This window comes from Nyctereutes procyonoides, unplaced genomic scaffold, assembly GCF_905146905.1.
Source record: "Nyctereutes procyonoides isolate TBG_1078 unplaced genomic scaffold, NYPRO_anot_genome, whole genome shotgun sequence".
NCBI lineage: Eukaryota > Metazoa > Chordata > Mammalia > Carnivora > Canidae > Nyctereutes > Nyctereutes procyonoides.
The window spans coordinates 12,422,314-12,448,642 of record NW_026575025.1 but is presented as its reverse complement, the minus strand read 5'-3'; the positions used below and the strand labels follow the sequence as shown (position 1 = coordinate 12,448,642).

Here is a 26,329-nt window from a genome sequence, read left to right as displayed (position 1 = left end):
CCGAGCCACCCAGGGATCCCAAGTGTTGGGAATTTTGTCCAGAGTTGGAGAGATCATGTGGTCAGAAGGCTGGAGTTATTTATAGTGGGAGAAAAAGCTCAGGAGCATGGCACAGGAAGAACTAATTTCACACCACCTCAGTGCCTGATGATGACAAGAACCCAGATTTTTCTTTGAGCATCTTGGGGGAGATCAGTTGCTTTTTGTGAATTGACCAAGAACTGTGAAATCAGGGACCATGTTCTCCAGGACCATTGTGTATAAGGCAAGAATGAGAAAGATGACCATTTTCTTCTTTCTTCTCAGTTCGCTGATTTTTGTGACTCAGGGTGTGAAAGCTCTGACTTTTGAATCTCCTGTTTTGGAACTGGTGCTGAAGGTACTAGCTGTATAGGGTGGTAGCAAAAGGACCTGTTGGACTAGTCTGCTTGGACCCACTTCCCCCTCCCCTTACTCAGGGCAGGGAGACTGAAACTGCTGCTTGGGGCTCTGCCAAGCCAGTCTCTCCTCGTGGGTCACCTCCCCAGGGCAGTCAGGTGGGCAGCTCCCCACCCAGGAGCTCTCAGAGGAGCCAGGCTGCTGGAGAATCCTGCTGCGTATGGGCATAGGTGCTAGGTGTGCCACGTACCCTATGAGGGGTGTGCCTCTTCAGCACTGCTCACGCTCAACATGCAGAGCCCTGGGGCCTGCTGGAAATAGACTCTGTCATGGTGCCTTTCCCTGGTGCCTTGTAGCCACTCTCATAGTAGGCAGAGAAGCTGGGAGGGTTGAGGAGCTTATAAATTGTGGGTAAATGAAGTCTAGGGAGGGAGAGGATCTTTCCCTAGGGCACACTGAGTTCAATGTTATAATGTTTCTAAGTCTGGAGTAGTCACCTGGGTTAACTTTAATTTTTTTTCAGCCCTAGGCAGAGGAGATTTTCCAGTATATGAGCCCCATTGTCCAAGGCATATTGGATAAGGTTTATATAGAGCCAGACTTTTAGGCAGGTTGACCTGATGTAAACCAAGGTCAGGATGTGGTCTTCAGGATGTGCAGACCATGCCCACTTCCTGCTATAGTCTCAGGGACAGGGCTGGAAGGCTTAAAAGTACAGAGGCATTGAAAACCCTCACGCCCACACAAGACAGACCCTCATTTTGCAAGTGGGGAAACACAGGTCCCAAGAGGGTGAATGACTTGCTTAAGGTAATATGACTTGTTTGAATGGGGCAGGGTCTTGGGACGCCTGGGTGGCTCAGCAGTTGAGTGCCTTCAGCTCAGGGCGTGATCCTGGGTCTGGGAATCCAGTACCCATGGGAGCCTGCTTCTCCCTCTGCGTATGTCTCTGCCTCTCTGTGTCCCTCATGAATAAATAAATAAAATCTTTTTTAAAAAATGGGGCGGGTCTAGAATCTCTTGGGGACCTTGGCACTATACCCCCATTGCTTCCACTTCAGAGGCAATCCTGCTGCTGAGAAGGCCTGTAGGGGCTGACCTGCAGACCTCATGGCAGAAGAGAGGCTGGAAAAGGATAGGTAGAAAGGCAGCAGTCCCCCAGCTTCACACACCAGATGAGTTCTGAAATCCTGCCAGACACTCCATCCATAGCGGTGCCGCAAGGCCTTAGGGAATGGATTGAAAGCAACGAGTACCAACATTCTAGCCCTGACCTAGGTTGGAGGGCTCACGTGGAGAAGGGTTCTGTGACAACTCTCCTCTCAGGTGAGGAGACTCCAGAAAAAGCAGGAAGACCCTGACCCTGACTTTCCCTTGTGAATTAAGAAGGCATTTATGGAGAGCCTGTTAGGTGCCAGGTACTACACCTAGGCACTGAGGACAGAGGTGACCTGAGTCCTGGAAACTGCCCTCAGGCTGCTCTCAGTCTTGTGTAACAGTGAACAAGGCAGCCATCAAGAGTTGTGAAGTAGGTCCTTCAGCAAGCCACAAAGTCCTTGTACAGGAGACTTGAAGTGATATGTGTCTGGTACCTTGTGAAGTCAGAGGGATGGAGCAGGGAAAGCTTCCTGGAAGCCATATCTGAGCGGAAGCTAACCAGGAAGAAGAATGGGAATGGATGATGGAGGGGAAATACTTGGGGCAGTGAGAGACTGTAGCAAAGGCCTTGAGGTCTGGGAGAACATTCTACATTTGAAGACAGTTGGCTGGAGCCCAGTGAGACTTGAGGAAGGGGCAGGGGCCAGACTGGAGCTGCAGACAGGGAAAGCGAGCCAGCCAGCTCATTATGCAGCTGAAGGAAAAATCCAGAAACCATGTGGGTCTAGTCTGAAAATCAATTATATACACACACACACTTACACACATGTATATACACATTTATATGAATCAGTCATGTGTGTTGAAGGGACACTTTGATTCTGAAGCCATCACTTCCTCTTGCCAGTGCTGAGTGCCCTGCTGTCATGACTGTTGGTGCCCCGACCCCATGTTGTAGGGTGACCGGGCTGGTTTTTTCCATGCTGGTTTGGGTGGAGAGGAAACAGAGGCCACAGTCCTGGTGGGGCAACTCTTTTGGAGCAGGCTGGCTAAAGACACTCTGGAGCTTCTTCAGACCCAGGGGTCAGGACCAATTTCCCTTTTCTCATGGAAGAGTGACTCACAGGCCATTGCTGCCACCTGAGCTTCTGCCAGCTTTTCAGAGGCAGCCTGTGGAGGCCAGTAGTAGCATTTGGTGAGAAAGAGGAAGTACCTGGTGACTGTCCCACCTGCCACTCCGGACAGACATTTCTGTCGCTAAACAGCACCTCTCTGTGGCAGCCTTGGGATCTGCTCTGGCAAAGGTTCTGCCCTCCCCATGGGAGGGGCCATTACCTGTGGCATCTGCTCCACCCTTGGTCACAGATTGATTAGCTCGGACTACACAGCCAGTGAGAGTCTCCCTTCCCGCCCATCATCAAGTGCTGGAGTGGCAGATCTTAACTTACAAGGTTGTAGAAACGACTGTGCTCCAAACTGCAAGGTTCAGAGCAAAGCTGGCAAAGCGTGTAAAAACTGACCTAAGGTTAGAGCGTGGACTGTCCGCCTCAGCAAGGTGTAGTGGGACAGTCTTTCACTTCTGACCACATATGGATACTGTCCTGCAAACAGCTGGGTTGCCCCCTCTCCTGCCAGGGAGTGAGTTTTGTTCCCATGCTAGCCTGGCTTTTACGGTTTCCCTTTCTGCCTTTCCCCAGGGACCATAAACCTGCCTGCCTCCTGTTATGTTCTAGTTCTGATAGGAGTACCATTCAGAGTTCTTGGCAGGAGACCAATTCACTTCTTCCTGGGTTGGTTTCCCCTCCTTTTTCCAGGGTGTTTGATGTGCATGTTCTCCAGAATTCCTTACACAGCTGGTTGGCTCTGTAGTGCCCAGAGATTGGAGCTCTCCTGCAATGGGGTACTCAGCTGCTTCCCTCCCTGGTTTTAGAGGCTGAGTTTGAAAATAGAGAATCATAATCTCCCTCCCCCTCTTCCCCCCACCTTGACCCACCCCCGAAACTGCCAAGCAAACTGGAGTGACCATCTCAGAAGCTCCCAGAGGGACTCAGCCTGCTTCACTGCCCTGCATGACAGCAGCTATCTGTAGGAAGATTAATGCCCACATGAGTATGTGAACTCCAGAGCACATTATTGTCTTGGGCTAGTTGTCTGTGGCAGATATGGACTCATTCTGGTGTTAGGGAGACCAGGGCTCCTTAAAGGAGATGGTGACCCAGCCAGATGTGTGTCTGCCCAAGGCCACCCTCTTCTCTGATGCATGGGGAAATGGAAAGTGCTTCTAAACACCCCACTCTTCAGAAGAGCTTGGTGGGTGGTTTGGGGAGGTTATTCTTGGAATCCCTTGCAGCACAATATCCCTCTTTTCCCTAACCCAGGTTCTTTAGTTCCTAAGCCAGACTGCTACCTTCTGTTTTTAAAGTGTAGGGGTTTATCTTCCCTGGCCTCAGCTAGACTGTGAGTAGAAGGTCAGGAAAATGGCAACTGCCCCCCCCCCCTTTGCTAGAAGGGGGATATTGGGGAAGGGAGCACAGGTTGCCAGCAGATGTTTCACATTTCCCCTCTGGCTGGCCAGAGAGAAGGGGCACCACCCTAGCCCTCTTCTGCCCACCTCTCCAGCCAGCCAAGGGAACACCCAAATGGAAACATCATCTTGCTTCTAGGGCTCAAGTGCCTGATGCAGACACCTGACCAGAGTAGCCCAAGCTTGCTGAGAGGGGAGGATTGATTATTTAGGGGCTGTGACAAATGGCTTTGCAGAAGAGCAAAGTTTGAGAAAGAACCTCCTTTTGCAGAGCCAGGGGCCAGCTTCTCTGCAGCATCGCCATCAAGAGTTTAGACTGCCTGAAGCCACGGGCTTGGGTGCTAAACAGTCTCCCTCCTCCTTTCTGTGTCTTGTGGCTAGTGCTATGACTGTCAGGTTGACCCTCTGGTTAGAGAAGATGATCCTGATCTGGTCCCCAGACTCCCTGCTGCCTAAGCCCTTCTGCCGTGGAGCTATACCTAATCTGCCTCCCAATTCTTACTTTGAGTAGGGCAAGAAATGATTGTAGGAAGTTCTGTTTGGGTAGTTTGAGCCTATAGGCATCTGAGAATCGAGTACTTGCTTTATCCAAATATCCCCTTGGAACGTCCCTTTTTGTATAAACCTTATACCTCAGACATTTCTTTGTGAGCCAGAGAGGCTGTTCTTGAGTATGAACTTAGATTCGGGCTCTTCAAGGGGTCCTATGTTGCCCATCCCTCTAGTCTCTCCTACTCCACCCCCAAAAGAAACTAACCTTTCATAAAAAGAACATCAAAAAAATTGACGTGTCTCAAGGTCAGTGTCTCAAGGTCACCGAATCATAAGTGCATTTGGCATGGTTAGCTGGTTTGGCGTTTGGTGAGAGATTTCAGCTTTATATTTGAGCAAAAGATTTCTTGGCGGGAGGCCTCTGTGCTGTGTTGCCAGTGTTTGCCCTGTGTACAGGGTTTGCCCCCTCCCTCCCCTGACAGGTTGTTTTAATCCTCTGGCCTATAAACAAGTGCAGCAGAACGTGTCAGGCCAGCTCATATGACCTCTCTTCATGGGGTAACCAGTATCAGCTTTAGATACCACAGTCACTTGACGTGGCAGAGCTGTCAGGGGTAGAGAGGTGAAGATGCCAGGAGGAAGCCTGCGTCTGCCAAGGTAGGTAGAGTGGTCCCCCCTTAGCCAGTTACGCTTTCCACAGCTTCAGTTGCCCATGGCCACCCAAGGTCCAGAAGCAGATGGTCCTGTTTCTGACACATTATCCAAAGGTCAGTCTGCAATGCCCACATCACTCACATCACTTCATCTCACAACATAGGCACGGTGTCATCTCACATCCTGACAAGAAGAGGGAATACAGGACAGGAAGATATTTTGAGAGAGAGAACACATTCACAAAACTTTTATTACAGTATACTGTTAAAATTGTTCCATTTTGGGAAGCCTGGGTGGCTCAGTGGTTAAGTGTCTGTCTGCCTTCGGCTCAGGGTGTGATCCTGTGGTCCCAAGATCGAGTCCCTCATCAGTTCCTGCATGGAGCCTGCTTCTCCTTCTGCCTGTGTCTCTGCCCCCCTCCACCCCCCACTCTCATGAATGAATAAATAAAATCTTTTTAAAAAGTAAAATTGTTCCATTTTATTATTAGTTATTATTGTCAGCCTCTTCCTGTGCCTAATTTATAAATTAAACTTCATCATTGGTATGTATCTATCAGAAAACACAAGTTATATATAGTTGACCATTGAACAACAGGGGTTCGGAATGCTGACCCCCACACTGTTGAAAATCTGTGTATGACCTTTGATTCCCTCAAGACTTAACTACCCATAGCCTACTGTTGACCTTACTGATCATATGAACAGTTGATTAGCCCATATTTTGTATGTTATATGCATTATATACTGTATTCTTAGAATAAGCTGGAGAAAAGAAAATGTTACTAAGGAAGAGAAAATACATCTGTAGTATTGTATCGAAAAAAAACCTGTGTATATATGGACCCGCACAGTTCAAACCCGCATCATTCAAGGGTCAGGTGTATATAGGATTTGGTGCCGTCTCTGGCTTCAGGCGTCCACCGGGGAGTACTGGAGAATATCTCCCATAGATAAGCAGGGACTGCTGTAAGGGGGGGTAGGGATGTGACTCCTTAATGGAGACCAGGTAGGGAAAGTCAGCACCCGTGGGACAGGGGTGAGAAGAAGGCAGTTTCATTTCTTCTTGCTTTCACTCTTCCCGAATTCCTACATCTGGTGTCTCATTTCTCTTTCTCCTATATCTCAAATCCTGGCTGCAGGGGCCCAGGACATGCAGCTGTTTCGGGAAACTGCCCCTGAGACAGATGCATGCTAATTCATGGATATAAAACCCAACACCCAAAATCCTGTCTTCCCAAACAGTGATCTTGTGTTGTGTGAAGAACAGCTGGTGGTGGGAGCCTGGCTGCCGCTGAAGGCTGCTGAGTCTCTGAGCCAGAACCACCCGGGAGCTGGGAGTGCAGCTAAATTTCCACCACCACTCTCACCCCCTCCCCTCACACAGGCTTCCCTGTCTCACAGCTGAAGAGGCAGCACTCTTCAGGACACGCCAGAGACTCTAGCCACACTGTGTATGAGCTATGTGTGTCCATTTCTTTCTTTTTTTTTTTTTTAAAGATTTTATTTATTCATGAGAGACACAGAGAGAGAGAGAGACAGAGAGGGAGGCATAGACACAGGCAGAGGGAGAAGCAGGCTCCATGCGGGGAGCCCATGTGGGACTCGATCCCGGGACCCCAGGATCACGCCCTGGGCCCAAGGCAGGCATCAAACCACTGAGCCACCCAGGGATCCCCCATATGTGTGTCCATTTCTTAAATGCTAGTTACATGTTGCATTTCGACTACTGATTTGCAAGATTCCAGATCTGTATATCTAGGAAATATTGGCAATATTGCTGACAATTGTTGTCTATCGTGGGAGCTGGGGGGGATGTGTGGGTTTAATGTGCTTTTTATCAAGGCACAGTAGAGTGGCCTTTTATGGAATGTATAAAACAGTTGAGCTGCTGGAACCTTTGCTGGCTCTGCCAGAAACCCAAGTCCAGGTCCCAGTCGTGCCAACAGATGAGCAGCACTTGATCTTCATCTCAATTGCTCTGCCAGGCCAGTTCAGAAAGATCCATCTCTTTCTGGAGATAGCATTTGTGATGAGCATTAGGTAAAGAAGTTAAAGCCAAAAATCCTGTCTTTTTTGGTAACCTACAGAAGAAGTTGGGAAAGCATATGGAATTATAGTAATAATAGCCAGCATGTCGTGAGCATTTAGGATGTGCCAGGCATTGTTCTAAGTATTTTGGACGGGGTTTGATATTTGGTAAATTCCGTCTTGATACCTTTTGTATTCTCTTGGTAGGAACCCCTCTATGCCTGTGGGGTCTTTGTGGTGGTTGCATGGACTAGATAGAACAGCAGAATGGGGGATCCCTGGGTGGCGCAGCGGTTTGGCGCCTGCCTTTGGCCCAGGGCGCGATCCTGGAGACCCGGGATCGAATCCCACATCGGGCTTCCGGTGCATGGAGCCTGCTTCTCCCTCTGCCTGTGTCTCTGCCTCTCTCTCTCTCTGTGACTATCATAAATAAATAAAAATTAAAAAAAAAAAAAAGAACAGCAGAATGGGTAGCAGTGACTTCCTGCTGCCCAGCTAGATTCTTCTGATCAGAGGCATCCGGGGTGGGTTTTTTGGTCTCAGTCTTCAGATCCTTATTTAAGCCACCATGCCTATTAGCAATTAGAGCTGCCCTTTGGGATTTGGTAGGAAGGGTCTGTTTGCCTCTGTAGGCACCCTTTCTTTCCTGCCCTCTCTAGGTGAATTCGAAGGTGATGAGCTAGAGACTTGGCTGCCTGCTTCCTTCAAGATACCCAGCATTCTCTTGTCTGCAGTCTGTTTAATAGTGCATTTAACAATACCCAACAGTAGCCTCTTTCTTCCCCAGCACCACCTGTTAATTGATGGTTGTAGTTCCAGACGGCTTCCACCACACTGAACTCTTTACTTATTACTCTTACTCTTTTGGTAATCCATACCAAAGATCCCTGCTCCCAGGTTCATATCAGAGGACAGAGGGCTCAGACTCTCAGGGACGCCTGTGGCTCAGTTGGTGGAGCATCCGACTCTTGGTTTCAGCTCATGTTGAGGTCTCAGGATCCTGAAATTGAGCTCCGAGTGGGCTCTGTGCTCTGTGTGTAGAATCTGCTTGAGATTCTCTCTTCCTCCTCCTCTGCTTGTGCTCTCTCTCTCAAATAAATAAACAAATCTTTAAAAAAGAAAAAAAGCTCAGACTCTCTTCCTAGGACTTTGTCTGAAAAGATGAATTAACTATAAAAAGTGCTTGTTAAGAAGTCACTTAAAATGGATAATGGCTGTCTTCTCATTCTCCATATACTCATTCTCCATATACTCTGCTCCCTAGGGCAGCTGCATGAACAACTAGTGTGCCCTGAGTAGAGCTGCCATTGCCACCAGTAAGTGAGCAATATTTGGCTTTAGGGGATACCAGGCCTACAAGCAGAAGCTGACATATATACAGTCTCACTGAGAAGCTTTCCAGTCTTCTCAACCTAACTTCTGACCACTGAGCCCTTTTCCAAATATCTGGCCTGCTAGCTGAGGCATCCGCCCAGTTTGTGGCCACTTAGTAACAGGGTCCAGTGGTCTCCGCCCTCAGTCCAGGGTTGAGGCCACAGTGATCCCAGTGAGGTAAATGGGAAGTACATCCCTGGCTTTAGGTGCCGAGTTGGGAGACCATCCTAATGAGCATTTGCTCCTGATAGGTCAGGGGACTGTCCCAGGCTCCCTTTTCTTCTCTAGCTGGAAGAGAGAGCTCAAAAGGTGTTCCCTAATTAGCCTTTCTCTCCTGTAAGACAGTACCTACTCAAAATTCCTTTACAAACTACAGCCTTATTTCTCAACTCAGCCTTGGTTCATTTCTCCTCAGACCCTCCCTCCCACCTGACCACCCCAAATGCTTTGAAGCCCCCTCCCCCAGCTCAAGAGCTCCTCGCCCAGGGTTTGAAGGTTACAGAGCCTCAGTTACTGCTCTCCGTGCTGCTTAGGGAGCAAAGAGATGTTCCTAGGTCCCAAGGCAGAACTGTTGAGTTAATTTTCCCATTCTGGACTGTTTCTTAATCTTAAGTATGGGGGTGCCTGGGTGGCTCAGTCCATTAAGCGTCTGCCTTCGGCTCAGGTCATGATCCCAGATATCTGGGATGAAGCCCCACATCGAGCTCCTTGCTCAGTGGGGAGCCTGCTTCTCCCTCTGCCCCTCCCCCCAATTGTGCTGTCAAATAAATCAATAAAATCTTTTTTTAAAATTTTTTAAAAATTTTTCTTCAATTTATTTATTTATGATAGTCACAGAGAGAGAGAGAGAGAGAGGCAGAGACACAGGCAGAGGGAGAAGCAGGCTCCATGCACCGGGAGCCCGACGTGGGATTCGATCCCGGGTCTCCAGGATCGCGCCCTGGGCCAAAGGCAGGTGCTAAACCGCTGTGCCACCCAGGGATCCCCCAATAAAATCTTTACAAAATCCTTAAGTATGGTTAACATACTACTCCAGATACAATGGTGGGCCCTCATGAGTTGGTCTAAGATACATTTGTTCCTTGTCCTATTGAACTTTTGGTAAGTTGGAGATTTCTTGACCAGTGTGTCGCAGTATATTTGCATATGCTTTGTGGAAGTGTTCTTACTAGTTTGTAGTCATAGCATCTCTTACAAAAAAAAAAAATAAGTTGTCCTTCTGGATACCAAATGACAAAGACAAAAAGAAACACAAGCACTGCTTCCACCTGCCAGAAAGCTTGTCTGTGAGCTACACTCACTCCCTTGATCGCTCTAAGGGTTGAGTGAGACCAAATTCTCAAATTTAGCTGATTGGACTCCTTGTCAGGAGGTGCTAGAAACAGTCCCCCGACCCCTACCCCAGTGCCACCGCTCAGGTGCTGTCACCTGCTTGGGTTCCTATCAATCTGTTGTAGAAGGAAGATGACACCTCCTAAGGGCAGCCTTGTGGGAGTTTGCTCCTGCAGAGAGTGGCCAGTTGGATTTTTAATGGTCATGTAAGTAGAGCAGCCACATTGCAGCCTGACCAGGTGGGGACTGTTCCAAGGCAAGAGTGGCAGCGATGACCTTAGGTGGTTTCCTTTACTTATTTCCTTGCTTGAGCTCTGACCTCTGGCCAGGGTGACTTTTGGGGCAGCAAGCATTGTCCCAGTGTTTTTTCTTATATTTCCTCCTCCTCCTTCAACACCCTCTTTGAAGCTGGAGGAGTAAGGAGGCAGTCTTTTTTCCACTTCCAGAGGAAGATACAGTGGCAAGAGGCACATGTCTTATTCGGCACCTTCCAGTGTGGAGCTGGAACTGGGTAAGACCCAGAGGCCTGTTTCCCAGCCTGGAGCTGGGTCTGCTTCTCCGGGTAAAGGTGTTCTAAGGGAAACCATGTTGGAAGGGCAAATACAAAGGGTTAAACCTGCACTCAGGTGGAAAGGCTGTTGCATAAACGCTGAGAGAAGTTTTGTGTATGTGTGTGTATATTTTAGTATCTCGTGCTTCTTTTTTACTTTGTGTTGGCAAAAACCCCAGGAGAAGATGGGAGATTCTGGGAGGAGATGATTATGCTGGGTGAGTCAACTGAGCTCCCCAGCTGCCGTTTTTAGTTCCTTTGCTTTTCTGTAACAGGAGGCAGCTTGGGGAGGGGTCGGGGGCAGGGTAGGAATGCCGATTTGTGCAGCAGGACGGGAGGCAGATGTGTATGGGTGAAGTTTTTTGGCATTCTAAGGTTGACAGGGCTTTACAGTCATTACATTGGTTCCAGGAGGAAATATTAAAGCAGAGCTCAGTGTGATTTACTGTGATCTCACAGTAAATGTCTCCTCCAAGTCACTCACTTCTCCAAATCAGTAGCTCTTAGAATGGCTCGAGCTGCATTGCATTGTTACAGCAAGACAGTGGTTTTGATAGCAGAGCAGTTGTGAGGTTGAATGAATGTGGAGAGGCAGAGAGCGGTCTTAGGTGGGAGGGCCCAGTGGCATGAGAAAGTTCAGAGGAGGGCAGCCCGGGTGGCTCAGCGGTTTAGCACCGCCTTCAGCCCACGGCCTGATCCTAGAGACCCGGAATCAAGTCCCACATCAGGCTCCCTGCGTGGAACCTGCTTCTCCCTCTGCCTGTGTCTCTGCCCCTCTGTGTGTGTGTGTCTCTCATGAATAAATAAAATCTTAAAAAAAAAAAAAGTTCAGAGGAGAGCCCCCCCCACCCCATGACAAAAGGAGGAGGCTCAGGCTTGAGGGGTGTCAGGGATGAGAGTGTGTGTGGGGGGTAGGCCTTCCCATCCTTTAGCTCTGCCTGTATTCCGTCTCCAGTCTACCTTGGGGACCACTTTCACCTCCAGCATTGTGTCAGGAAGAGAGCACCAAAGGCCTTGTCATCACCTGCTCATGGAACTAATGCTCCATAGATGCCCTCCATTCTTGGGAGAGGGGGGATCTTGTGGTTCCCACCAGCTTGGATGTTGTCTTTGGAGGACCCAGACGTGGGTTATTGGTATGGGTCCCCGAGACCATCATGAAGATACCCCCACACCTTTTCTTATTTATTGCTTCATACACATTTATTCATCCAGTACCTACTGCATGCTTACACACTGTGCTAGAGGCATCTTTGTGGGGGCCATGAATAAGATGGACCCGGGTCCCTCTCTAAAGCACTGCCTAGTGGGAAGGCCATACAGGAACCAATGACTCCAAAGGGCAGCAACTGTCTAGAAAGAGGAGAAATGGGTCTTGTGGCAAGAGGTTTCAATCTCTCCTCCGCCCTTGTCTTACCTTCCAGGAGGGTGAGGTGACTGTAAGGATCAAAAACTTGTACCATTTTTATTCCTCAGGTATTTCAACATGGGCCAACTAGATGCGGGTAGTAAGCTTTAGGCACTAAAAGGCATACAAAGGTGAGCCCAACACCGTCTCTGACCTTTCAGAGTTCCAGGAGGGGAAGGTGTGGTGACAACTGAGTCCAAAGAGATGAATGGGTAGAGACAGGATCTCCTGTGAGATCCAGAGAAAGGAGAGATCACTCTCTGCTAAGAAGATGTTTGGTAATTCCTTGAACAAAAGGATTTGTGATAAACTGGGGCTACGAGTGTTTACTGACCTGGATCCCTTAAAAGATGTTATGTGATGGCTGGAGACTCACTCTCAGGGGGTTTGTGTGCATCTGTGTATAACTCTCATACCACAGTTCTGAGCCATTCCCTACCTGGCAGGCAGAGTGGTGGAGCTAGGGTCCAGCTGCTGATCTGTGACCCCAGAGTGATGCGCTTTGCTACTGCACCATAGACAGCCAGACTGTGTGCTAAATAAAAACACAAACTAGAGGCATAGAAAAAAGGAAGGAAGAGGGAGGCCCAGGCACCTCATCTGCACTGGTTAGTCTTCATCAATATCCCACAATCCTCTGTAAAGTGAGCCAAACCTTTCTGCTGCAGGCTGCCTTCTGCCTCCCCCAGAGCCCTGGGCTGCTGGCAGCCTCTCTCCTGTGATATGGAGGAACTTGTTGGTCTCCATGGTTACAGTAACCCACTGGTACGGGGCGGCGCCGAATGGAGTGTGAGGCTGGCAATGTGAGCTTCCCCCAGCCCTTGGCACCATGTGGTACTGGTATGTCGGCTATTTCTTAGACCTTTTCTGGGAGGAAGGAGTTAAGGAGCCCACGAGGAAGAAAAAAAGCAGGCACACCTTCCTCTTCCTCTGGGCTAAGAGGCCAGAGGCATGGCTGGTTTTAGGTTAGGGAAGAGGGTCCTTTTTGCCTGACAGCCCAGCCATGGTAGAAATTTGACTTTTCCCGTACTAGCTTCACTCCACTGATGCTTTGAGTCAAGTTCTTAGAGATAATAGCTCTTCCCTGGGCTCAGAGGACCCCTTGATGGGAAGCAGGTTCCTATCTGAAAGAGAAGCAAGATCTTAGGAAACACTGTTGAGACCTTACTGCACGCTGGACACTGCAGTCCACACTGGGGTGCGTTTCTTCCTTTCGTCTTCATGCCGATCTTGTGAAGTGGGTACAGCTGGTGTCCACATATCCCAAATAACGAAACTGAATCGCTAAAGAAGTCAAAGAATCTTGGTCGTGCTCAGTGAACTAGTAAGGAGCAAAGGCAAAGCTCTCACCCCAGGGCCATCTGCTTCCAGAGCTCTGTTGTGCTATCCTGCCTCCCTTACTAAGTAAGCAGAGGTAACTGTGATGCATCTAATATAATATACAGTTTCCTCCTCTGAGTTTCTAGAAGGCAGAAACCAGATCTCTCTGAACTTTGCAAACTGGCCCTGGCTCCAGAGGTAGGCCCTCAACAAAGGTTTGCTGAATTGGCAACAGTAATTGGGAATTGAGATAGAGACCAGACCCCAGTGAGCAGATTCTTAGGGATGAAATGGTACTAGAAGCTGGTAAAGCTCTGGTTGCTCAGTAGAATCTGTCGTGTTTGAGGAAGAGCCCAGCATTTCAAGTAGCTGCACAGGCCGGAGCTTTGAGGAGTACTCATTGCATTGTGGCTTCCATGCATGAAGGGGAGTGAGCTGGAGGTGCTGGATCGGTTCTAGTCTCACTCCAGGTCAGGTCTTGCCTGCTGGTCCTCCCAGACACATGCTGGCTTCTGCCTTCAGGTGAGGCTTGCAGCTCAAAGAGCTAGCGGGCAGTGAACTACCACTCTGGGCTTCAGTTGCCAGCTCTGCAGTTCTCCTCTGTTGGGGAGGGGCACCTGCCCCGGCTACAAAGAGGGAGCAGCGCTCTGACACTTTGACACACTCCCACCTCCCTTCTGCACCAGGGTATTAAGGGAAGGTGGGTGGGGGGTCCCCCAGGCAGAGCCACCATGGCTAATTTTGAGTGCAGGGAGGTTGCACCCAAGCTCTCTACCGGTTAGTGCTTCCCACAGCCTTACAAGATCTCTCCTACCCACAATGCTCCTCTGGCTTGTTGACTCTTGGCAGTTGAAAGTGACAGTTGCTCAGGATTAAAGGATGCAAAAAGGTCTCCTGGATGCAGTGAAGGAGGAAGGGTTAAAGAACTCGCCACAGCCACATGACTTGTCAGCTCAGCCATACCCATTTCTCCCCAGCCTCTCTGAGGTCAGTGCTTAGTACTTCCTCAGTTTACAAAACCCCTTACTGATTCCCACAAACAGGATTGAGGAAACAATCCTTCTGTTACATTGCAAAACTCTAGGGACTGGAAAAATGAAGCCATTTGATCCTATTCTGGCCTCTGAGCAAAGGGGAAGGTGATCACAGACAGTCCTGAGCCCAGGGTCTGGAATAAACTTTCAGCTCTTGCACTGAGATGGGGGCCCACTTTGGAGAGAGGTAGAGGAGCAGGACGTGCTGTGGGACCTCCCAGTTATGTCCTCACAACAGCCCTACATGTAGGCCTGAGCCAGACACCAGGCATTCTTGTTGCCCTAGGCATCTCCCCACTTCCCCACCCTGCTCCCCCCTCCACTTCCTTATCTTCTTTGGGGGGGGGTACCAGCAAAGGAGGCCTCAAGGAACAGCAGAGTGCTGACCTGGACTTGAAAGCCCTGGGCTCTGATCCCAGTTCTGTGCTTCAGTTTCTTATGTGTAATATTAGGGTGCTCCCTGCAGGTGTGGAGAACATAGGAAATACGGGGCTGCAGAAGGTAGTGTCAGGAACGTCCAATCTGTTGATCAGGGCTCCCGTGTAAGATGAACACTGAGTAGCATGGTCTCCCTAGTATCCGTGCTCAGGTGGTGGGAGGGCACACAGGACGTTTTGCCCTTCCCTAGATGGGTTGATGGCCTACCAACGTGAGACCTTTCAGGAGTTGCATAGTGGTGGGACGCCTGGGTGGCTCAGCGGTTGAGCATCTGCCTTTGGCTCAGGGTGTGATCCCGGGGTTTGGGATTGAGTCCTGCATCAGGCTCCTTGCATGAGAGCCTGCTTCTGCCTATGTCTCTGCGCCTCTCTCTGTGTGTGTCTCATGAATAAGTGAATAAAATCTTAAAAAAAAAAAAAAAAGGAGTTGCTTAGTGGGAAAAATCCTAGCCTAGAGAAATAGGATGAAGTCAAAGTAAATCTGGGAGCCAGAAGAAAGGCATGACCGGCACACAGAACTCAGACGAGGGAGGGCTCCAGTAGCCCCAAATTAGCAGATGCCCAGACAGGAGAGCTTTGCAGGAGGAAGGTATGAGGACCAGCATCCCTGCTGGCCCCGGCCCTCAGAGTTCTTAAAGCAATGATGTGGGTGGGGGAGTGCTGGAGACTGCTTGGAGGTTGGACAAGAACCAAGGGTTGGCCTCCCAGAATCAGGGCTGGAAGGGACTTAGAGGGACATTTGTTTGGTTTCCCATCTTTAGGGTGAGTTTTAGGATTAAATGTCTCATTCTGTGGTGACCAGAGTTTTTAGTCTAGAACCCATTGACCTCTAAAGGGGATTTTTAGAGGGTCCCTGACTTCCCTGAAGTTATGTCCCCAATATTTTGTGTATAAGTGGAATGTGCGTTTTTGTAAGTTAAACACTGCTTTTTGTGAGGCAGGAGGTCCATCTGCCACTGTTGGATTGCTGGTTTCTGTTTAACCCCCGCCTTGCTCTCAGGTGGTTTGCTGGTCTTAGGCAAGGGTTAGCAGTCCTGATTCACACATACTCCTCCCAGCCAATTGGAGCCCCTACCCAGGTCCCACCTACTGCAGGTGAGATAAGGACTTTATGACAGCCCTGTCTCCTCACCCTCTCCCAGCTGTTACCCAGCAAAGCACCTTGGGGAGGGTGGGGCAGCCCACTTCCGGAGAGGGGGAGGGAAAAGGAAGTTGATCTAAACCCGCCTCTCTCTTTCTCTCTCTCCCTCCCTCTCCCTCTCTCTCTCCCTGTCTCTCTTCTTCTCTCTCTCCCTCTCCCCCCCTCCCCATTGCCTCCTGTCCCTTTCCTCCCACCTCACTCCTGTAGTGTCCTGGGACCGCATGCACTTTCTGGCCACCAGGCCCTGGCCTGTGGGAAGCCGTGGGGCTTTTTTGTCCCTGTCGGTCTCCTTGCCAAGCCTGGTCTCTTTCTGCTAGTGGTGGTTTCGGTTGCGACACAGTCCAGGTTCCCAGGCAGGAGCCTCTCCGGCCTGGCTGCTTCACTGTTTTTCACTGAGGAGGTGGTGGAAGGTGTCGCCTGCTTCGGCTGAGTAAGGGTGGCTGGCAGAGCCGGCAGCCCCCGCCCTGGGCCTGGCTCTTCCTGGCCTCTGTACTTTGCCCTCGCTGCCTGACAGGTTCTGCTGTGGGCTCTGCTGAATGGAAGTTGCTGGTAGTCCTTGCCCCTTTCTCCAGCCGGGTATGTTTTCCCCTTTTCTGCTGTGAGATTGCCCCTTCCTTTTAACCACCCAAACACAGGATCTTTAAAGAATTGCTAAATGGAGCCAGGTGCTAGCACAGGTAGTAAAATTCATGGAAAGAGGCACTGGCTGGGAAAGGAAGAGGGGGCAAATACCGGAAGAAGAGTCTCCATAGGTTGAATCAGCAGTCACACCCAGAGTGGGGGGGGGTGACAAATGGAGGCCCAGGGAGGGTGTGCCAGTGCTCCAGTAAGGGGAGACTCGGATCTGGGGTGGCTGCCCGGAGCCAGCACCTGAGGGACCCTGTTCTTCCCACAGTGCCTGGGCTTACTGTGCCTCTGGCTGGGGAGTACCTGCCTGGCACTCCTCCCAACCCTGGGGAAGTCTCAGGACACTTAAGTCCAGGCCTGAATGTGGAGCCCTACCACACAAGCTTTTCTAGGGGAGAACTGTTAGTAGGAGCCCCCAGCGTTAGGGAAGGAGCCCTACCTACCTGAGTCAGCACTGGGCCTCTGGGGTGGAGGCTGTCTTCCAGGCAAACCTGGCAACACGCCTGAGGCTGAGTTTAGAGATCCTAGGTTGAAGGGCCTGCTGGATAGAAGGCTCTTTCTCTTCTCCCTGGGTCCTATGTTCCATCTCTCTGTTGAGCCTCCAAAGCTGTTCAGGTCCTGCTTCTGAGTCAGGCTTGCTAAGTCACCTGTGTGGTCTGCTGTTGGTTCCAAATACTGCCTCACAGGGCGACCCCCTATTCTTTCTGAAAGCTGCCTGAGAGTCGGGCTGTCAACTTGCAACAGACTTCCTCAGGTTTTTAGGGCTAGCTTGTGGTGTGCTGTGGGCTTTGAGAATGTTTGGTGTTCCTATCTTACTGTGAGCAGGGAGGACAGAGGTAGAGGGAAGAGTGTGACTTTACCCAGATCCTGTTTTGTTGGCCTCAAAGGGCAGCCAGTCCTCCACCCCCCAACTGGTGGTAAGATCTGGATTCAGGCTAAGTGGGCCGAGTCAGGACCACAGAAGAGACTGTCTCCATACCCTTGCCTCCACTTCAGCCTTCAGGGCAGCCACCTCGTGTGGGGCCATGGTCCAAGAAACATTTTCTACTGGACACTTTTTCCTTTCTCCACTCCCTCTCTCGGCTTCCTTCCCTGGGCTTTCCTCACCTTGGCCCACATCCTTGCTGTGGGAAATGTCTCAGAGAAGAGGTGAAGGGGAAGAAGAGGGCTGTAGTCTTTCGTCTTTGAGTCCTGACAGTTGGGTGATTTTGGTCCTGAAAGGAGTATGGGGTGAATTTGGGAGCACGGACCAGTGTTCTCTGCTTCCCTGGGTCCTGGACAAGTGGAACCTTCTCTCTTTCTGTACCGGATGCCCTGCTTGGGACCAACCCTTCACAGCTACCCTGTCTGGTCACCTTCCACGAAGGCTAGGAGGGCTGGTGCAGGCTACCAACATGGGTCAAAGGGGATGGCATCCACAGCTCAGCCTAGAACCCTCTCCAGTGGGGAGGACCAGAGCATCTCTTGTGGCCTTGGTCTCCGCTGGGCAACTGCTGGCTTTAGAGGGTTCCACTCAGACGTGGAAGTCTCGTTGACAAAGAGACCTTTGACTTTGCAGTCGTATTTGGGAACTAAAAATAATAGCAATAGTGGTTGGTCTTCACTGAGCACTGGATAGAGCATTTTATGTGTGTTCTCTCATCTAATGTGAAGTAGGGACTATTTTATCACCACTTTACAGATAAGGAAACTAATGCCAGTAAGCAGGGGAGCCAGGATGCGAACCTGGTTCTGCTAGACAGTGCTCCTTGGCACCCACTGGACCATCTCCTGACAACAAATATGTGAAATCATCCTGCGCTGGTCCTCTTTTGGATGGTTTTCTTCCCCGTTTGTAATAATCTCCTCTCCCACTTAAGTTTAGTGTTAGTAATAATAAAGTTATCATGTGTTGAGTAATTGGCAGATTTAGGATTTGAATGCTGGCCGTTTGACTCTGGCATTTACACTCTAACCACACCTCTCTCTGTGTGTGAGGGGGGAGGTGGATGGCAGAGCCCCTCTTGTGGTTATGGATGTGCTGAGGTCTGGTGTGCAGCAGAGCCTGGTGGGGAATGCTGTCCTGCTGCACTGCATGGATGAGCCCCGAGGGCCAGAAACACCAGGAGGGAGGAGCAGAGCAGAGGTTAGGAAGGCCAGTAGGATTCCCAGGTTTGGCTTCAGAGGGGCGACGGGCCCAGATCTTCAAGTCAACACTAAATTTCTGTTACCAGTTTTGAAGACTTGGAGACTGCCAAGCTTCTGCCGCCTTTGGCTCATACCCTCAGAAAAGCGGGGAGTGACAAGAAACCTAGGGGGTTGAATTGGAGGTTGCCAAGGATACTTTGCCCCCCATCTTCCTCTCATGAGAGCCGGGCAGAAGAAGGCTTTCCTTGTTCATGGCCCCTGACGTTGGATAGGTAGGGTGGTAGGCAGTCTAGCAGCACTTGCCGGGAAGATGGGGCTGAGAAGAGGCCAGGCCGTCAGGACCCTGATGGAGGGGGCTCAGGGTAACTATGGTAGACTGTGCTGAAGGCAGGTACCAGCAGGGCCTAGGAATGCCCTCCTTTCAAGGGGTGTGACCCCTAGGGTTGCTTTGGAAAGGTAAAAAATGGGTGTTTGAAAATATACTGGTCTAGCAAACACTGTTTCAGGACCAACCAGACATAAGTAAGCAACAGGGTGTCTGAAACACTGAGGGCAAGAGAGTTGTGTGGGCTGCAGTGGGCAGACAGCAAAGACCCCGGGGACTTGGTGGAGATGGGAAGGTTGGTGAGGGCTCGCAGGAGAAAGAGAACACTCCCTAAAGAGGTTGAAAAGGACTCTGCTGAGATGTCAGGAAGCTCTCCCTTCAAAATCGACCATATGCATGGGATCTCTTCTTTTTTTTCCTCGAACGCCTAAATTCATGAGCTTTTGGGATCTGAGTCAGACAGTTTACCCCAAACCAGCCAGCAGCTACTATGCAAAGAGAAAGAAAGGCCCTCAGTTGACACAAGGAGGAAGGGAGGGGAACGGCAGTGGCAGGGTATTTGTTTTCTGTTCTTTTTTTTCTGCCTGGAAGCATCTGGTTAGGGAAACAAGCTTCTTGTAAAGAACCCTGGACAGTTCCTTAGGTGGTGTAGCAAGTCCTTCTTGTTCCTGTGGTTGTGGAGGGCTTCATGACAGCCCAAAGGGACCATGAAAGGAAGACTTGGACTCATACTCTTCTGGTCACCCTGCTTTCCTCCGCACGGTCTCCTTGAAGTTTCCAAGGTAGCTGTGGATGGTTCTGGGACGAGGCTCTGGCAGCACTCTGTTCCCAGTATGTGAGAGCAATGGCATTAGGTGCTCTTTGAGTGGTAAATCAGGTCCCCAAACAAGACTTAGACCAGACTCTTATTCAAATAAAATTCACATGCCACACAATTCATCTGTTTATTTTTTTTAAGATTTATTTATTTATTCATTCATTCATTCATTCATTCATTCATTCATTCATGAGAAACACAGAGAGAGATAGGCAGAGACACAGGCAGATGGAGAAGCAGGCTCCATGCAAGGAGCCCAACGTGGGACTCGATCCCGGGTCTCCAGGATCACACCCTGGGCTGCAGGCAGCGCTAAACCGCTCCGCCACCGGGGCTGCCCCAATTCCTCTGTTTAAAATGTACAGTTAGGGGCACCTGGGTGGCTCAGTTGGTTGGGCATTAGCCTTCGGCTCAGGTCATGGTCCTGGGATCCAGCCCCGCATTGTGTTCCCTGCTCAGTGGGAAGTCTGCTTTTTCTTCTGTGGCTCCCCCACTGTGTGTGCGCTTGCTCTCTCTCTCTCTCTCCCTCAAATAAATAAATAAAATCTTAAAATGTACAATTTTTTTTTAGGATTTTATTTATTTATTCATGGGAGACACAGGCAGAGGGAGAACAGGCTCCCTGCAAGGAGCCCAATTTGGAACTCGATCCCAGGACCCCCGGATCACAACCTGAGCCAAAGGCAGATGCTCTACCACTGAGCCACCCAGATGTCCCAATAAAATGTACAATTAAGTGGCTTTGAGTAAGTTCACAGAGCCATGTAGCCATCACCACTGTCAGCACTTCATTAGAACACGTGCGTCATCACAGAAACCCTACACCCCTTACTTGTCCCCCCTAAGTCCCCACCCTCAGCCCTAGATTAATCTTTCTCCGTGGATTTGCTCATTCTGAACATTTTAGATAAATGGAAATCATACAATGTGTGGTGCTTTGTGACCAACTTTGTTCAACGTCCTGCCTTCAAGGCTCCTCATGTGGTAGCAGGTGTCAGTACTCGCTGCTTTTCATTGCCGACCAACATCCCGCTATGTGGCTTTCTCCACAGTGTGTCTCTCCATCTGTCACTTAATGGCCATTCATGGTGTTTCCCTTCCGGGGCTCCGGTGAGCACAGGATGTTATGAACACACATTGGTATGGCTGTCCGTCCCCTTCCTCTTAGATACTCACCAAGGGGCATAGCAGCTCTGTGTTTAGCCACCTGAGGAGCACACAGATTTTTTAGTAAATGGATGTTTTCCTCTGGGCCGTGCAGCTTTGGGGTTATGTGTATGTAGCTGTTCAGTGCCCTGGCCGTCACTTCTGCTTTGTCACACCCTTTTTCGAGCAACAGGATATCTGAGGAGGGCAGACAGTCACCTTGCTCCGACCCTGTCATTCAGTTTGTTCACAGCACAAGTTTCATTGAGCATGTACCATAACTCAGATTGTGTAGGTGCTGGGATGTGTCAGGGAATAAATGAGGTATGCCTGCCTTCATGAGCTTCCATTCTCATCGGGATTGACAACAAATGAATGTAAAGTGATAGATATAAAAGTAAAGGTGAAGCATTGGGTGGTGATGAATGCTTTGACGAAATTCTGACTCTTTGGCTCCTGGGGCTTTGGGGCTTTGCCGTGTAGCCTTGTCACAGTGTGAACAGGCAGCAGGGCGGCCAGCAGGAGGCACTCGCCCACAGGGGGGAGGTGCGGAGATGCTGGTGGCTTATTGAGGGTGGAGCCAGCGGTGGCACAGCGGTGGGACAATGCCAGTCCTGAGCTCCCATGCCCATAGGTCCCACAGGTCCCACAGGTCCCACAGGATGTTGGCACTGGACCGTATGCTCTACTCCCTTGGAGTGAAGACTGGCTCATTTCTCTTCCCCCCTCCTGCGTTTGGACCCTTTCCCTGCCTGCCAGCCCCCTGCAGTCCATCCTGATTGCTCCAGCCTCTTAGGTTTTTTGCCGAGAGCTAAGAAAGGGCAAGGGTCTGGGGAACTGAGGGCAGCCTACGGAAAGGTGTGCATGTCTCCACCCTGCAGCCCACCTTGGGACACCTCGACCCCAAGCCCACCAGTAAGTCCAACATGCTGCGGGGCCGCAACTCAGCCACCTCTGCTGACGAGCAGCCCCATATCGGCAACTACCGACTCCTTAAGACCATCGGCAAGGGCAACTTCGCCAAGGTGAAGCTGGCCCGGCACATCCTGACTGGGAAAGAGGTGAGCTCCGGGGGCGGGGCCGGCCACACCTCCCAGCTGTTGGCACCCAGCAGGAAGCGGTGGCACCACTGCCGCAGCCACCTTCTGGTTTGTCAGGTGGAAGTGCTGAGAGGGATGGGGCACAGAAGAGGTGGAAATATAGAGGAAGAGGGAGAGGAGAGTTGAGTCCTGGGTTAAGCCTGCTCTAAAGAGGGAATCTGGGGCTTTTTGTCTCATGTGCAGGTAGCTGTGAAGATCATTGACAAGACTCAACTGAACTCCTCCAGTCTCCAGAAAGTAAGCATACAGCATTTCCTGTTCCTTTCTAAACCTCTCTTTAGGGATCAGTGATCTACTGATCTCATGTGGGCCTCCCTTTGAATCCCCAATTTAAAAAATCTCTAGTCATTCACTGTCCTCACTGCTCCATGGCTCTGCTATGGGGCTCTGATCGGATCCATCACGTTAACCCCTCCTGGATAGGCTTCCTGACCACAGGCACTGGCTCTTTAGAAGTCTTTCTGCCCTTCCCTGCCATTTGGCCTATCTAGGTGACCTACTTCCTACATCTTGTTATCTTCTGGCCTGTGGCCAGCTCTATGCAAAAACACACTTTTGTAGCCATTACTAGAAACATGCCTTTGGGTAACTGCAAGATCGGGAATGATCCAGAGGAGTGGCTCTAGACATACAGGGACCCTGCCACCAGATTCTATGCCTGCTACATTTTAGAGGATGAGAATATGGAAGACTGGCACTGGGGTTTTTAGAAGCTAAACTCCAGGTCAAGCCTGTGACAGTTTGCAAGTGGAGGACAGGTACTCCCAGTTTGCCTCTTCACTCCTAAGTTCCTCTTGGCTAAAAGTCATGACATCATTTGCATGTAGTGTTCACTAGGTGAGGTTGAATTTTTCCTTCCCTCCTTAACTCAGGGTGGGAAACTGAGGTCTGTGTTAGCTAGCTGGTCAGGGGACTCCTTTAGGTAGGAACACCTACCCCCTGGTTGGGAAACTGTGAAGAGTTCGTGGGGACATGAAAAGGAGGCTTTTATTTGCAGTATGGGACAGCTTGCTGGTGGTGACAGGTTGATGTAGAACTGGAGACTCTCTGCCCTCTCCCCTCATCTTGTGCTCCAAGCAGTTAGGGGGAAGGAGGAAATAGCCCATCTGGCTCCCCAAAAGCTGCCCCTGGTCAGGTGGGTCAGATTTCCTTGTGCCCTCACACTCCCCTGACCCTGGCTCAAATGTGCTGACCTTGATTCACCTTAGTTCTTTCTATCATGAGATAGACTGAATTTTTTTTTTTTTCATTAGCACATTGTGTTATTTGAGTTAGGAGAGGTCATAACTTCATGCAACAGTCAACTGCAGTGAGGTTGGGAAGCTTAGGGCAGGGTTTAGGGGCTGGTGTTGAGAGAGGCACTAGCATCATGGAGGCTGAGGTGCCTTGACTCGCTGGCAGCCAAAACCAAGGTGTTTCCTACTTTTTTGTTAGCCCTGGGATCCCCTCAAGGTTCTTTGATTCAGAGGAAACACTGCTGTCATCACTAGGGCTTTCCTGCTTAGAGCTTTCCGGAAGGAAGGGAAAGAGGGCTACTCTTGATGTGTTGGCCCAGACCCTACAGGGTGGAAGCCACTTTGGTGTGGGCCATTTGGTCTTTGGTGCAGTCCAGCCTGCCATATGGTAATAGCCACAGTCAGTCAAGCCATCTTATCTCCCAACCTCTTTTTTTCTCCTTGCCTCTTCCTGACTGGCTGGAAGGCACCAATGCCAGACAAATGGAGCCATTTGAAAAGCCTATTAACACACTCTTACCAAGGCCAATCTGATTCTGGCCAAATCACTGTTTAAATTTGATCCCAGCAGTGATCCGTAAAAAGGACAATAGTGAAGAATCTGTCCCCTCTCAGGGTTCTCAGCTAAGCCTAGAAAACTCCACATTATCCCAGGAGAATGCCCCTTCCAGGCCAGTGGGTGCTCTCAGGAGGAGAACCCTGGCCCCCACCTCCGACCCCATCTCAGTGTTGCTTCCCTGTTGCTTCCCACCCCTGTGGTGGTATCCGGGACTTTTTGCCTCTTCATCCAAGACAATTGCTGGACCAGGGAAGAAGGCACGAGAAACTTGGGCTCTAACAAGAAAAGGGAGCCAAATTCAGAATCAGACTCCTGAAGATTGGAAAGCTTGTCTCTTCTTTTCCTTTCCAGATTACAAAAGCTCTCAGACCTCATTAAGAGGAAAAACCATGTTCACTTGATTCCATAAACTATCCTGAGTTAGGTCTCCAGACCTCTCCTCCCCCCAGAAAAACCAAAACAAAACATAAACAACTAGTTCTGCTCTCTGTGCAAATGGTGAGGCCTGGGAGTTACCAAAGCCCCACCTCCAGTTCTCTGGCCCCCGCAGAAAGAATGGAGTTCGTTTCTGTCATCTTTCTTTATGGAAATACATGGTTTGGAGTCCCTGATTTTGTTTCACAAAGAGAGCGTGAGTGTGTGGAGGTGGGTTTGATTAAAATTGGCATCAGCTATATATAGGAACGGCTTCTTCTGTCACCGCCCCAGAGGCCCAGCAGAGGAGGGCCTGCTCACTAGTGCAGAGTCCTCTGACTTCTGTAAACCAGAAGATGATGGGGGCCCCCTTCCAACCACCCCCCAACATACACACACACACACACACACAGACCAAATGAGTCTGTTTTGTCACTGAACTTTAGCGGCAGCCCTGGTTCTGAATATTCATGTACATGGGCTCATACTCCCTCCTTCAGAGGCACCCAGCCAAACCTGTCTGCTGTTTGGGGGTTGGATTTGAGAAGACTGCAACAGAGGGCACATGGTTGGTTTATCCAGATGCTGAACTCGAGGGTACAAGTCACTAGAGCCCGGCTTTCCTCTTGCTGACACTTCTGCTCTTGTTCCCGTTCACCTACTTCTCAGCCACTGGGGACAGGCCCGGCTGACCTGGACAGCTGTCCTATTTCTTTTCTCTGCCCCTTTTCTCTTTTGGGAGAAAAATCCTAGCAATGGCTCTGTTTGGAAGGGACCTGAAGGGAGCAAGTAAAGCAAGCATGACCCTTGATGTTTTATTTTCCAGCTATTCCGCGAAGTAAGAATAATGAAGGTTTTGAATCATCCCAACATAGGTGAGAACCACCTGTCGTCGTCCTTCCTTCTTCCCCCACAGCACAACTCCACTCCCCAGCCTGTATTCTTCCTGAAGGCCCGCTGCTTTCTGAAGTTTGGAGTCCTTGAGGATGCCTCTGGGGAAGCCTAGCTCAAAATCCAGCTCTGCCTCTGGCACACCAGGCCATCCCTAGTAGTGTGGCTGCCATGCAAGGAACTTGCCCTCATGGTGGAAGGGAGGGCTTTCATCCCCAGGATGCCTCTGTTCACATTGGGGCTCAGAATGTGGCTCCTACTACTTCTCTGACTTGTGGCTTGCGATTTTCTTTTGTAGTTAAGTTATTTGAAGTGATTGAGACTGAGAAAACTCTCTACCTTGTCATGGAGTATGCCAGTGGAGGTAGGTGTGGAACTGCCTCTTCCTGGGTTTCCCTGTGTCCCCCAGCCCCAGTAAGCTCCGACCTAGCCCCCACCCCTGTGTCTTGCAGGAGAGGTGTTTGACTACCTGGTGGCTCATGGCAGGATGAAAGAAAAAGAGGCTCGAGCCAAATTCCGCCAGGTGGGTGTGGCTCCTTTTGCATGGAATGGGCCTGACCTCTGCCTTTTGGGGTTTGGCATACAAGAAGGAGCTGCCTCTCTCTCTGAGTGGCCTGTAGAGGGTCCTTTAGGCTTTGCCTATCCCTATGGCAGAATAAGGCTGAATCTTAGGATCACAGATTGGCCAGCCCCATGGACCCCCCTCAGGTGCTACTGGACTAACCCTTCTTCCTTCCTTTCAGATAGTGTCTGCTGTGCAGTACTGCCACCAGAAGTTCATTGTTCATAGAGACTTAAAGGTAAGGCATGCTCCTGTCCCCTGTGTCCCTTGAGTCGGGGCTGGGTTGTTCACCCTCTGTCATTAATGACATAATCATTAGGCCCTGAGTGTTCAAAGAAACTCCAGCTTTTAATTTTTTGGAGATGATGAGAAAGCACCTAGGGCTGCTTCTGACACAAGCCTTATAATAGATCTCATCTCAGCCAGTGAACAGAGAAGTTCTCTGCTGTCCCCTCGCTGGGCATGTCACCTTCCAGTGCTTACAGGGTGTGGTGGGAAAGGATGTAGGCTCTGCCCGCTGTTCCGGCAGCCCAGCCGCTGACTGAGGACAGAGCATTGGCTGTCCCACAGCTGCCTCACAGCGGCTTTGCAGCAAAGCCAGCTTTGCTGTCACTAGCATTCACTCACCTCTTTCCCTGAGATGTTAGAGTGTGAACCACCTTGGAGACTCCTGGCCCCGGGGTCCTGGCAGATATGACTGCAATTAACCCGAGTGTGATGTGGTGCAGCCCCTAGATCCCCACACTCCTGCCAC

General features: G+C 50.3%; 1 protein-coding gene across 11 annotated transcripts in view; it reads left to right on the top strand.

Moving 5' to 3' along the window:
• The window catches only part of MARK2 (microtubule affinity regulating kinase 2), a 58,769-nt gene that overhangs the window by 22,013 nt on the left and 10,427 nt on the right, over window positions 1–26,329 (top strand). For 3 of the 11 annotated variants that reach the window (XM_055309322.1, XM_055309313.1, XM_055309288.1), the window contains exons 1-7: window positions 17,361–19,633; window positions 21,696–21,875; window positions 22,098–22,151; window positions 24,949–24,997; window positions 25,312–25,377; window positions 25,466–25,536; window positions 25,757–25,813. In XM_055309322.1, coding sequence (XP_055165297.1) covers window positions 19,559–19,633; window positions 21,696–21,875; window positions 22,098–22,151; window positions 24,949–24,997; window positions 25,312–25,377; window positions 25,466–25,536; window positions 25,757–25,813 — 552 coding nt within the window. In that variant the 5' untranslated portion in view covers window positions 17,361–19,558. Of the gene's footprint in view, window positions 1–15,880; window positions 16,349–16,607; window positions 17,317–17,360; window positions 19,634–21,695; window positions 21,876–22,097; window positions 22,152–24,948; window positions 24,998–25,311; window positions 25,378–25,465; window positions 25,537–25,756; window positions 25,814–26,329 lie in introns of those variants that run through there. The other 8 variants (XM_055309364.1, XM_055309305.1, XM_055309372.1 and 5 more) reach the window with 6 other exon arrangements.